The 13,960-nt window shown below is 37.8% G+C and overlaps 1 protein-coding gene across 5 annotated transcripts in view; it reads left to right on the plus strand.

Annotated features, from left to right (window-relative positions):
• LOC127004932 (arginine/serine-rich coiled-coil protein 2-like) overlaps window positions 1-13,960 on the plus strand; it is a 46,625-nt gene that overhangs the window by 898 nt on the left and 31,767 nt on the right. For 4 of the 5 annotated variants that reach the window (XM_050873207.1, XM_050873236.1, XM_050873218.1 and 1 more), the window contains exon 2: window positions 5,347-5,406. The exons of the other annotated variant lie outside the window; for it this stretch is intronic. In XM_050873207.1, coding sequence (XP_050729164.1) covers window positions 5,347-5,406 — 60 coding nt within the window. The remainder of the gene's footprint in view (window positions 1-5,346; window positions 5,407-13,960) is intronic. 5 annotated transcript variants of the gene reach the window in all.

A 13,960-nucleotide genomic window follows, 5' to 3' on the forward strand; every position in this document is an offset into this window, starting at 1 on the left:
GCTTGCCCATTCAGACAGTCTAATATGGAACAAATTTCTTTCTGTGTTACCTAGTTTAAAATGGAATGCAACATCATACTCTGAAATACAGAATAATTCCATATGTTAGCCGGAATTAGGCGGGAATTCCTGCTAGGGCGGAGAAAGGCAGGTTTCGGGAATTCCCGTCATCTGCTGTCCCGCCAAAATTTGTATTTCCCAACATCATATCTCTGCCTTGCTCCATCTGAGGGACTTTGTTTCTTCTTCATGTATAAAAAAATTGAATTGAATAAGTACCATGAGCTATTTTATTTTTGTCTGAAATTGCTACACATGGCATTGATGAAGAACACCTATTTTGCCAAAAATTTGCAACACGCACACGCTCTGTGAGTGAGCAGAGAATAGCCCTCTAGCCCGTTCTTTAGGGGTTAAGGAACGGGTGGCAGCCCTCTGTCACTACTCCATCTCTATCCCTGCCTGACTGACAGCTGCTGCCTGCTGCTGGTGGAGGAAGGAGGAAGGGGGAGGGACGTTACGTCATGTACTTTATATGTATTTTAGGGCAACCCATGACAAATACATAATTTTACGGACTTTTTTGTGATGGATTTTTTATAATTTTAAAATACTGAATTTTATCTGCTGGAGCATTCAGACAGCCAAATACAGAACAATTTTTTTTATTTAAAGGGCTAAAACACATGTGTTTTGACCCACCTGCCTTGACTAACTTTAAGGGGACCGTCCGATTTTACGAAAAAATATGGAAAACGAGTTAAAGCCACTGAGAGATACATGTGGGCTAGGACAGTTCACCCGTGGCCTGTTTCGGAAAAATCTCTGTATTTAAAGGGCAAATTTAAAGGTCCCATGCACCCCCTGACTCAAGTGGAGGACAATGTTTTTTGTTTACGTCAATATTTATGGTAGAATATCATTACACGTAATTATTAATATTTCTAATGCATTTTTTTGATAAATCAAATGTCTGGCAGTGAAGCTATAGGCATGAGAGTCAAGAGTGTAATGTGGAGCCGATGGCCTGCTCAGAGCGTCGTATGAAGATAGGTCCAGGAAGAACAGAGAAAACGCTCACAGACTCCTGCCAAACGATCAAAGAAAAATCAGAAATTACGTGTCGGTGAAGAGTATGAGGCTGGATATTATAGATAAAACCTGGCGAGGAAGGTGGCGCCTTCTGAAACCCTCATTCTTAGAATGATCATACTGTACTTTTTTTTTTTACGTGTCAACGTATAGCGCCGGTAGGCTCTCTTGAGGGGCCTGGTGGTCAGCCTCAGCCTGTCATGGCGCAGGCAAGTATTTATAGTGACTCATCTATTCTTGGCTCATTCTTGATTCAAGTGCATGGTTTCCTCTAGAGTCCGGGTTGATAGGTGGTCTTCAGGACAGCATGTGGGTAGTTTTATGCCACATGGTGGTGACTGAAAAATCCCAAGTTGTAGCGGTGGATTCAAACCCGCGTCATCCAGAATGCGGTGAATGCGGGGCCCACACGCTAACCACTCAGCCATCGCCTTCCCAAACACAAACATTTATTTATTTATTTTTTTTACTTACATTGTAAGGGGGACCAGGTGCAATATCAAGAGCTAGCATGCATCAGGAATATTCTTAGAAATATGTTTGCAAACTTAGAATATGTAATTTTGGCGACTAGTAACAATAAATGATCTGAGAGCTAGGAATAAAGGAGGGAAAAAAGAAAAAAACTTTAAAGGCTGTTTTCTCAAAACAGTTTTTCTCACATTTTTCACTATTTCTCCCATCAAAATTTAACTGATTTTGATGTTTTAAGTACCATTTTTAAGAGGACTGAATGCACAATGACAATAAACAGACAAAAAACTAAAAAAATCTGGCTCTTTATTTTTGTTTCACCTCTTGCAAGTTTTATATTCATGTAAAAGTTTTTCCTAAATATGTGATGAACTGATTGAAATTGAACAGCTTTTGAAATTTTAAAAAAATCTTTTTTCGTATCTATATTTTTTTCTATTCATCAAAATCTTTTGAAACTTCTGCAATATTCTTATGTCATTCATGTCTAAAAGACATAAGTGAGTTAGATTTTTATGTCCAATAGTTTTGAAAATAGAAATCTACCGGATGGTCCCCTTAAGCCATGAGTGGCTAAGAAATGGCTAATATGGAATAAAGAAGAGGGTTGCAAAACAGCATTGGGTGTGCATTCTCATGCTCTTCTCATATTCATGCAGTTGCTTTTTTTTTTTTTTTTCATTCAAATAATATAAATCTCATATTCATGCAGTTGCTTTTTTTTTTTTTCATTCAAATAATATAACCAGATATTTTCAGTTACAAAATTAACCCTTTCGTAATATGGCAACCTTGGTGCTTCTGCTGTCAACTGACCCAGGAGTGACTCACTGACTGCCACATGTCACTATGGCCTCCAATTTACTCAAATTTAGTGTCACGTGTTGGACGATATTCTTACCATGCTGACCCCGTGAAACATTTGAAACATCTATTAATGGCCAAAGAAATTCAGTGGTTATTTGCTTATTATTATTATTATCATTATCAGAACTATGAGGGAGCCCCAAAGAAGAGTCAAAATGACTTTAACCCCAAACATGATTGGGTCTCTAAGGAGGGCCCAGCATAGCTATGGAAATGAGATAGGGTGTTTTAGAAGAAAAGAATTAACCCTACTTTTGAATGAATTAGATGAACAATAATTAACAACCTCTTCCGGCAGAGAGTTCCATAGTTTCGTTAGGGCAGGGATAAATGATCTTGAAAACTGATTTGTATTGCATCGTACATATGAAAAAGCTCTACTATTAACCCTCTCGCGCACGACGACGCATTTAGCGTCATCAAAGGGTAAAAGGTCCTGGCGCACGATGACGCGAAACGCGTCATAAAAGTTAAAAAATTATTAAAAATTAAGTTTTCTGTGAAAGTGCGTCAAATATGGGAGCTCCATTTGTTGGGGTAAGTTTCTTAATGGTAACATATGGCAACCTTTCTAAGAAGCGTAGATGAGCTTTGAGCGATTTTTAGCTGTTCGCCTACTCTGACGGGAAAGGGAAAAAAATTCAGTTTTCTCGGGGTAACTCGGGAACTAATAGGTGTATGAGGATTTTGAGGATACCATAAGAATCCTCACTAAATTCAGCTTCGAAACATATATTCGGCTAATAAAGTTGGCCCACAAAATTTCGAGCTAGCGAGTGGGGAAGAGTTGGTACTTAGGATTTATTGTCTACAATACTTTATACGGAGACTTGAAACAAGTTTGTATTGTTTATACATATATTTTCCTCTATTTTTATTTGCGCATGTCCTAGTACAAGTCTTTATGAAGCCATTGATACGAAATTTATTGGGGTACGATACATCTGTGAGGGTAAAATACGTCTGGGAATGTGGAGTATCGCTGCGGCAAAAAAAGGCCAGTCGGGCCTGAGAAATGCATGATGAGTGGAACAGAAACTTATTGGAAACTTACGGTGTGCGAGAGGGTTAAGGGATTCTGTGAACCTAGTAGCACAAACATGGTTAACCCGGTAGCAGCGACGTTCCAAATTTGTGGCTTTACCGTGTAGCAGCGATGGGCCAAATTTGTGCCATGATATAAACCCCCCAAAATAGATGATACATAAACTGATCACAAATGCTTTGATATATATTATGAAATGGTTTGTGTGAGTGATGATTTTATCTCACTTTTCCATTAAAAAACATGATCCCCACTAGAAGGACCATTAAGAAACATGATCCCTGCTGCTACTTGGTTAAAAGGTGGGGAAGATTACTATGAAGGGGATGGTCATTAGTACTAACAGTTTTATATAGAAATGTCAAACTTCCTACCAACCGGCAATGCTCTAGTGAGTCTAGTCTAATGAAATATTAAGATTGGGTAGTAGGAATCTAATATTATTGAAGGCCCTTTCCAAAAGATGAAGATGGGCATTGGCAGCTGAAAGCCATACAGGGGAGCAATATTCAAAGGAAGGGAGGATGAATGAGTACATAATAAAAACATGTTTTTTTTTTAATGGTTTTTGCTATCCCTGATATATATATATATATATATATATATATATATATATATATATATATATATATATATATATATATAGATATATAGAGAGAGAGAGAGAGAGAGAGAGAGAGAGAGAGAGAGAGAGAGAGAGATAGATATATATATATATATATATATATATATATATATATATATATATATATATATATATATATATATATATATATATATATATATGGGTCAGGTGTACAAGCATTAATTACCCCGTTAGGAGTGAATCTTAACACCCGCGTCCTTGGGGCCATGGCGGGTGCTGACCAGAGCCCCGCAACGCCCCGACAATTTTTCATACTTTAAGTCACTAATTATCGTTTGCAAGAGACGTCACGATGCCCAAGCATTCACTATGGATGGGGAAAGGCTTTCCTACACTGGCGTTAGCGTAGATAACGTAATATTGCAGAAAACAAGGTAAAACATTCTCGGGGCGGCGGGGCAAGGCGGGCAGTTTGACGTAACCTGTAATATTTTTTTAGTTTTTACGGCTATAATACATCCTTCCTGCACTCGTTTCATATATCCACGTGTGCGCAGGCGTAGAGGGGTGACGTGGGCATATGGACGTGAGCTTAAGTAGCTCCATTTGTGAGATAATAAGGATATATATTCTCAGGGTGAGCGGGGAGGGGTGGCAGCAACACGGCTGAAATGTAACCCGTAACATATTTTAATTTTTTACGGCTATAACATATTGGCCCTGTACTCGTTTCATATATATATACGTATGTGCGGGCATGGAAGGCTGTCGTGGGCTTACAGGCATGATCTTAAGTAGCTTCATTTGTGCCGATGATATATTAAATGCGGTAGGCAAAAGTTGGGTTTTCGGGTCCGTAGACTTAACCTACACCATATCCGGGATTTTCCCATATCCGGGTGCCCCGTGGCTCTATTAACCTGGATATCAGAGGGTTTACTGTAGTTATACATTCATATTATTATTTAGGGACATGGATTCCATTCCTAAATTATAACATGGAGGTCACAGCACCACTGATATAGGGTACATCTTCGTTGCTGCCTCATCACATCCTATGGATGGTTTGTAACTTTGCTATCAGGTATCAGACGGGAAATCAGATTCATTTATTCTTCTAACATTATGAGCTGTTGAACTCAGGTTTTTGTTATCAGTGTAAAGGTATCCTCCACCATTTGATATTGGGCTAGTTCACTCCTTGACAGATATCTAGATGTGGAAATCTGTGATAGAAAAATGCTTGAGTCTATCTTTTTACATAGCTGTTTCAATCTTTCAGACTCGCAAGAGTGGTGACCCAGGCACTAACTATGACGACGTTGGTATGGACATAAGTGAGGTAGGATGCTGCAGGTTTGAAAATGCTTGTACTAGCCAGTCAAACAGTATCTATTATTATTATTATTATTATTATTATTATTATTATTATACTACCACTTTTCTTTTGACCAACAAATTTTTACATTATTTTTCTTTCATATGCTTGTGAACCACTGTCTTGAAATGGAAGAAAGTTTAGGCAAACTCAACACATGCTCAATTGCTTAGGAATAGTAGGTTTAACACGATTTATTGTTATTCTGATTGCCGTCTCACCCAACCTCGATTTTTTGTTAAACATGTAGTTGTCCATGGGATGGTGAGAACTATAGATGCAGGGTATTATTTTATTTAGGTTGTATATGTAAATATTGCTACTCCAATCTTGAGTGCATGATTTAAAAAAAAAAAGGTGAATCCACAAGCTACTACAATAATAACAGAGCAAGCACTATAAACGAAGTCTCTTAATTTTCGTTTGATATTAATACGTTCTGTTGATATACTGAACACAAGTCGATGGAGACTTCTGCGACTTTAGGAATCGTTGGTTGGAGGTCAACACCTGGTAGCTGCAGGACCCTAAACCTTGTTAAGATGAGGTGTAAGCTCTGAGTGTGAGCTCAGGTGAGTAGCGTAAGTACTTTTAAATTAAAAGAATAACACTTAAGGTTTGGATATTATTGTAGTAGATTTTGTGGAGAAAATTTATTTTCCATGCAGTGGTGTCTCCCTGTACTTCCTCAGGTGAGAAGTCATGTGGTGGTGATGGCCACAGCTTTGATTGTGGCCAGTCTTTCTTTTTAGGGATCACTCAAAGGGTGTGAAAATTTGAGTCCATTCCTAAAAATGATGCTCTAAAGGGATTTATGAAAATGTATTGAATTCAGGTTGGGTATGAATGACATATGGAAAGATATCTTAAACTTTAATGTTCTTGGTCAAGAGTCCTTGCAAAAGGTTTTGCTTTCTTGCCAAATACATTGTATGTATTTATTTATATTCTGAAAAAAAAGTGTGTAATATTTGCAGCTTCCAGTTTTATAGAATTCATTGCAGACATTGAGGAAAGTGTTATTATCAGCAAAAGTTGCTAATATTTGTTTATTTACTTATTTTTTCATTTTTGTTTTGAGTATAATGCTGTTAATGTGTTTAAATGCAGAAAACAATTCAAAGGCATGTGCACTGGAGTCTTTCACCTTGAACTGCTCAGACAGTATAGGAAACAAGATGGGGTTCATCATTTGTATGTCACTCAAACTTACCTGAAGCAACAAATTACTCTGAAGCATGTTACCTCACCTAAGTCATGAATGAACAAGAAAAAACAATGATGATATCAGCCTTGGTGGTAGTGAGGGTAAGGAAGAGAACATAGTCTGATGGGAGAGGTATTTCAGAAGCCAGTGTTATCAGAACCTATTATATCCACTGTTAACACACAAATTCTTGTATGGTTCTTTAAAGTTTTTGAGGTGAAAGTTCATATGATTCTTCCTTCAATTAATTGAAATTGATCAAAACACTACAATTACTTTCAAAACCATGAAATATTGAGCAGCACAGCAGGTACATAATACATACATGCATGCATGAGTTGGGAGACAGATGGCTTCATGTGTGCTGGTGCTAATAGCAGGTCTGTTGAGGGTTAAGATGGCTTATATTAATGTGCCCATATCTTGTTTCTTACCTTACAAAGTATCCTGTGTTGTCATATGTCTTACTAACCTTCAGACTTCCCAGTAAACCATAGGAAAAATGTAAAGATCAAAACAAGTGTAGAAATAGAAATGAAATGTGTGTGTTATTCAGCATGGCTGTGGAAGACTGAGTAGCACAAGGCAATGAATTGTAGAAAAATGATGGGGGAGCGAGGGGGGCAATTTCCCCCCATTAGGGGTTTCATGTACATTCACCTGTCTTAATGCCCTTAAGGGGGATGACCCCCCCCCCCTCCCATAGGAGCCTATTGGATTTTAGTTTTGGTGAGCCGTGGGTTTTGGCTGTGTGGGATGTTCTGGGCTACTCTGCCGCCTTCGGCCACACAGGCTCCCACATACATTTCATGGCCATTTTTATAGTAGTTTGTTTTATACACTCCTATGCTTTTCCTGAAGGTTTAACCTTTTCAGTGCTAAATCGTTGCAACAACGCCGCAGAGTCTGTGCTGGTGGTGCTAAATCGTCGCCGTGGCAATTGATCAGTTTTGAATCTCCCGCTCACAATACATGTTCCAACACTATTCCACACTCCATTGTAACTTTAGTCTGATTGGTCCACGTCATATAGTGGGCTGTCCTTGCCCCCACCACCTCTTACACAACCACACCCTCATACGTGAAACTGCTGCATGCCGCCTAGTTGGCTGTCACAACCTCCAAGTGATAACGGGAATAATATACTAAATTATACTAAATGTAATATAGAAGTGTTTATTTTTATTTTATTTTATTTTATTTTATTTTGTATGACGTTTGCTCAGTCATCATATGAAACATAGCAATGATAATAAGCTAATTGTATAGTATTTGCCTTTGCCTTTCCCATGATATGCTTGAATATTTGCTACAATGCATAGTTACAGAGAAATGAAGGTAAAAAGAGACCCCACACCCCCTGCCCAACTGCACACAGGGTTGGAGGCCATGTCACGTTGCGCACTGAAAAGGTTAAAAGATAGAAGAAAATATGACAACAGAAGAGTAGTTGGTTAAGTAGAAAATGAGATGAGTGCATTAATAAAACCTGAGGGTTATGTGAGACTTCCACCATTAAAAGCAAACCAATTAGAAGAAATTTGTTGAAGGCAAGATGAAAAAATGGTTTTGGTTGAAGAGCAGCTAGGAATGTATCATACAGTTTCTTAGTTACTTAAAAAGCTGTGTCACTGAAGGAAGAAGACTGCAGAGGTATAAGCATACAAGAAGTGTTTGTTTCCATGCTGCTCACCTCTTCTTTGAGAACTAATTTGCATAAAATTATATACATATCTAATTTTAGTTTTGCTGCCATTTATTGATGTATGTTCTCCATTTAGGATAATTGAGGCTATACTTTTTGGTAAATTTTTAGATATTGAATATAATAATAGTTCAGAGTACAATTACTCGCCACAAATGCATAGAAGTGCTTAACAGCAGTATAAAGGTAATAAAATCACAAAGAAGTAATGTAGGTTCATGGAAACTCCAAACAATGAGGAGATAATGTTGGAAAAGCAAACCCCTCCTTCGAGTAAAGTTGAGGCTGCCTAAGTACAGTATTTTTACTTAATCTATTAATTCTCATTCTAATTCTAATCATTTCATCTGATATTACTGCACTGCAAAATTCCATAAACCTACTTACATGTCACTTTCACTCATTGTTTTCGAGCATTGACTCAGAACTATCACTTGTAGAGGCTGTGGGAGCCATCTTTCTGATGACATAGGGCACTATCCACTCCAAAAATGAAGTGAATATTCGGTTGCCAACCCCTAGACTTATTTTTTTTTCTCTTGAGTCTCCTGTTTCCGGACTCCACTACTTGGTGCTGCTCAGTGCATTTGGTGCCTAATTTTATTTCAGTTATTACATTTTTTGATATTTTGTCAGCCATTTAAATAATTTAGAGTACTGGACTATTCAGAAAATCCATGTTTGAATTATTGGACTTTTACTTTACCTGTATTAGACATGCTCCATTTATATAATCAAAGTGACTCATTCATAGTGTCTCTGTGGTGTAGTGGTTAACATGCCTAGCTACAAATGCTTGGGCCCAGGTTCAAATCCCAGCGGGCATTCATCATGCAGCCCATCTATCATCAGAAAATCTTTTAGGGAGGGGCTTGCAGACTTGGCATCATTGCTTGATTGATGGTCTAGTGCTGCTCATTGGCCTATTGCTAACATGTTTTAGCATGCAGTTTTGTCTTTTGTTATTCAAACAACCAGGGCTTCCGAAAATAATGTTTGGAGTTTGCATTTAGCCTACAGTCCAGTCCATCTGCATTAACTTTGCATACTCACGCTCTCTCTCTCTCTCTCTCTCTCTCTCTCTCTCTCTCTCTCTCTCTCTCTCTCTCTCTCTCTCTCTCTCTCTCTCTCTCTCTCTCTCTCTCTCTCTCTCTCTCTCTCTCTCTCTCTCTCTCTCTCTCTCTCTCTCTCTCTCTCTCTCTCTCTCTCTCTCTCTCTCTCTCTCTCTCTCTCTCTCTCTCTCTCTCTCTCTCTCTCTCTCTCTCTCTCTCTCTCTCTCTCTCTCTCTCTCTCTCTCTCTCTCTCTCTCTCTCTCTCTCTCTCTCTCTCTCTCTCTCTCTCTCTCTCTCTCTCTCTCTCTCTCTCTCTCTCTCTCTCTCTCTCTCTCTCTCTCTCTCTCTCTCTCTCTCTCTCTCTCTCTCTCTCTCTCTCTCTCTCTCTCTCTCTCTCTCTCTGTGTGTGTGTGTGTGCTAGCAGCACTTATGTTATCTACATGTAATTACTCATATGATGGTTTTTCCCTAGTGTCATTTATTACCTACAAATAATTTGAATACATCCCAGAGTTAATTATAGCATGATGAAAGCATGCTGAAGGTATTTGCCGTAGGCCAATATTTACATTATGACTGAATGTGGCATCACTACACACTATGACTTAAGTCAGCATTTGAAAACACCAAGAAATCGTACAATAGATGAGTTAATTAAGTGAAATGCCCCGGTTTTTCCCTTTTTCTACTACTCCCGGTCCCACACATCCTCTTCACGTATCGAAACACGAGAATTTAATCAAGACAACTAGAGGTATTCGCCGGCTGCCTGGGACTGAACCCGTGACCAGCGTGACGGGAGAGCCACTCCTTACCGAGTCGGCCAAAGAGGTACCCCACTCGCTAAGTCAGAAGGACATAATCCAGACCAGTGGTTCTTAACCTTGGGGCATCAGTAATTTCTAGGGGGGGTGCGAGCCCTAGGGAAAAACTAGGTATTTCTCTATTTATATTTATTATTCTCTTAACAAGAGCATGGGCTAACATTGAGAAGATTATGAAAAAAATGCAAAAGTATTGCCTTAACTTAAGTTTCCAATAGTCTACTTAGGGCTTCCCATTTTCTTTAAAATCTGGGTGGAAATTTTATTCATTGATGTAAGGGGTGTGTGGAGGGAAGGATCGATTCGTAGAGGGGGGCGTTATAGTAAAGAGGTTAAGAACCACTGCTCCAGACCAGAATTGCACTTTGTAGTAGTAGTAAGAGGGAAAAGTCCAGCTTTCACAGGACTTTCGTATATCAAACTTGATTCTTCAGTCATTGGAGGTTGTCTGTTTATGTGCAGTACCGACAAACTTAATTATGTTATGAATGTTGTACAGGTTTATCTCCAATAGTTCGATACACACTTTTATTAATATGATGTCATTGAATTCATTTTTGTCAATATAATCTAGTGTTAAGGGATTTAGTTGGAATAATAATAATAATTGCTGCATGTTGGAACAAGTTGAGAATGTGAGACCATCACTCAAACATTGATACCAAGTACATGAGTACCTCTCTAAAAGATTTTCTGTGACCCTTTTGAACTGGTCGATAAAATGGTACCTGGAGAAGGTAAACCAAAGAGTTCTTGCTTACTCCAGGCTCAAGGGTCAGTGATATGGGAGATGACCACTGAGGCCACCCACAGCTAAAGCATATGCCTTACCTTTACTACATAGGCATCAGTTTGGTTTTCTGTTTTGGAGATGTCTACATAACTATTGTGTTACTGCATATGTATACCTGTTGTCAAAATTATGGTCTTCGTTATTGTAGTTAATTGACTTACCACTTCAAAACATGTGTTTGAGAATTTACTGCACTTTTGCTTCTAAATGCAAATTTAGAAAGAAATGCCTACCTTTAATAGGGCACAAAAAAAACAAAAAAACAAAAAATACCAGTATTTAGATTTGTGTTAGTATATACCATTTTTTCTTTTCCTTTGCAGTTTTCAATACTGTAGCCATATTTATTTGTCTTGTTGGTTGTGGGGTCCAGGATGTAATTATATTTCAAGATTCATATACACCATCTAGTCTAAACATTCTAACTCAGAATCATATCATGTGCCTCCTTTTAATTACAGCATCTTGATCATAAGTGTTGTTTCATTGTTAATGGTTACTAAATGTTGATGAGGGACCCAAGAAAAGTTCATGGAGTGATACACTTTTAGTACTCTGAAGCACCGGAAGAATCAGGCAGCGTCAAGATACCACATAGCTACCGTCAGAATCATTCACTCATAATTATAATGATAGACTTCTTACAGGGGGCTGATATATGGGTGTTTCATAGAAAACTATGTATATCCTACTTTATTTCATTTAGAGAAGAAAATATCAAATGTTGAGAATATTTTTGTGCAACCCTCACACTGGTTAAATGTATGATGGTATGAGAATTTCTAGGTGTTCCCATCTGTACAGTTATCTCCTGTCTTGATATATCCTTTCGTTGAAAACACTCGGGGGCCACAAGCAAAGGTAGCAAAAGGGAGGAGATTCTTGTTTGTTAGGTGAACTTGACAGGCGGAGATCTCCAGCCTGGCCTCCAGTGTAAGTTTCGAAGTGCACAACTGATTGACAAATTTACTGTGCATTCATATAAAGATGAATAGTTATGTAGCCCCTTGGTTGTATGGTTAGTCATTTACCAAATCAAGAACATTATTCTGGCAAGGGTGTTAATAGTTTGGTGGTCAATATAAGTAGCTTTACTTTTGTTAATATTTATTTTGTTTATTTCATTTTTTTTTGGGGGGGGGGGGACCTGCCTATAGTGCCAGTAGGTTGTCTTGAGGGGCCTCTTGGACAACCCCACCCCATTAGTGGTTAGGTGAATTTTATTTATAGTGGCAGCCGTGATATGTGACTAATATACTATATTATACTATATACTATATATTTGAATATTTATTAATGACTTTATCACTACAATAGTAAAACACCCTGCACATAGGAGTTGAGCAAAAACAGACCACTTTGGCTCAGCTGGTTAGGCTGGCAGCATGCTTGTCAAGCTCTTGGTCTGCAGGCAAGAATCTTGTTTTTCATTGAATACCTCTGCTTGACTTATAATGGAAGGATAAGTCAGAAGATAACTTCATAGAAAACTTAAAAATTTTCATTGTCATGTAATTTGACTGGTTTGCACCCAAAAAATATTTATAACTCCATTATAACCTCATAATTAGGGTAAATTTTTACTTAATGGGAAATAAAATGTTTTATGAGAAGCCTGTATATCAACCCTCTACATTGTCAGTAACTTAAAAATTTTTCCCATATAATACATCCATGCTTAAGAAAATAGCATGCAGGTTGATGAATGGAAATTATCAGGCTGGATGGAAACCTGCATCAAACTGATGATTATCAAATTGATGGGTTCACCTGTCAACAGGTAGCTGAATGAGAAAACAACAGTATGGACAATATAGTGAATTACTGATTTTGGCAGCACGTGGTATTGTGACCTTTACAATGTGTTGATTTTTGTTAAAAAGCGATGGGAGTGTTGGTTGAGCTGCCTGACCACACCGCAGCATTGGTAATTAACTCTTAGAATCAAAGAATTGTCTAGACTACTGTATACATCATCCATATAGGAATTGAGGCCATATTCACCAATAATTGACCTGTTGCCATTCATCTGGTGCTATCACTTGGGTGTATTAAATAGTCCTCCTTTACTGGAACACATTCATGACATAACTATCAGTAATACATAGTGTAACCTAATGTTGGCATTTTTTTTTATTATTTTTTTTTTTTTTAAGTGTATTCTTTTGAGTATCATTTCTTGTCATTCCTTGAAAGACCTCTACATCATAAGTATTGTAATATGAGTGGTAGCCTTTTCAAAATTTACATTCCTTGTCTTCATTTTTTTTATAGCATGTCTTTTGTTTGCATTTTATGTTTGTTCTTAGGACATCCCCACTACAATAAGTGATAAGTATAATGGTTTGTCTTAATATATATATTTTTTTTAATGGGAAAGAAAAGAATCCCATGAAACTGTCAATGTGCTTGTGAGTCATGTATTATTCCATTTTCAATGTCCAGTTCATATTTAGGAATACTGGTAGGGAATATATGGTAAATTAGGGTCCATACTGTTGTTTTCTCATTCAGTTAGCTGTTGACAGGTGAACCCATCAATTTGATAATCATCAGTTTGATGCAAGTTCCCATCCAGCCTGATAATTTCCATTCATTAACCTGCATACTATTTTCTAAAGCATGGATGTATTATTTGGGAAAAAGTGAGCCCTGCCCTGCTAAACAAGGTAATGAGTTGTATTAAAGGTATTATTCATTGTTGGTTGCATTGTGATAGCACATTAGCAACTGGATATAATACCACTTCAATTATACTTGTTTATCAAAATTAGCATGGTAGTCTATCAAAAAAGTCTTTACTTGAGAATAGGAATTAGTGTGGAAATTTGGGTGTCCTTTGTTGTCAGCTGCTGCATGACTCAAGTCCTGGTCAAGTAACAGCTGCTGAGTCCTTTCTAAAGGCTCATCAAGTCAAGTTTTTGTCTCAAAATACCA

The sequence above is a fragment of the Eriocheir sinensis genome, chromosome 3 (genome assembly GCF_024679095.1).
Source record: "Eriocheir sinensis breed Jianghai 21 chromosome 3, ASM2467909v1, whole genome shotgun sequence".
NCBI lineage: Eukaryota > Metazoa > Arthropoda > Malacostraca > Decapoda > Varunidae > Eriocheir > Eriocheir sinensis.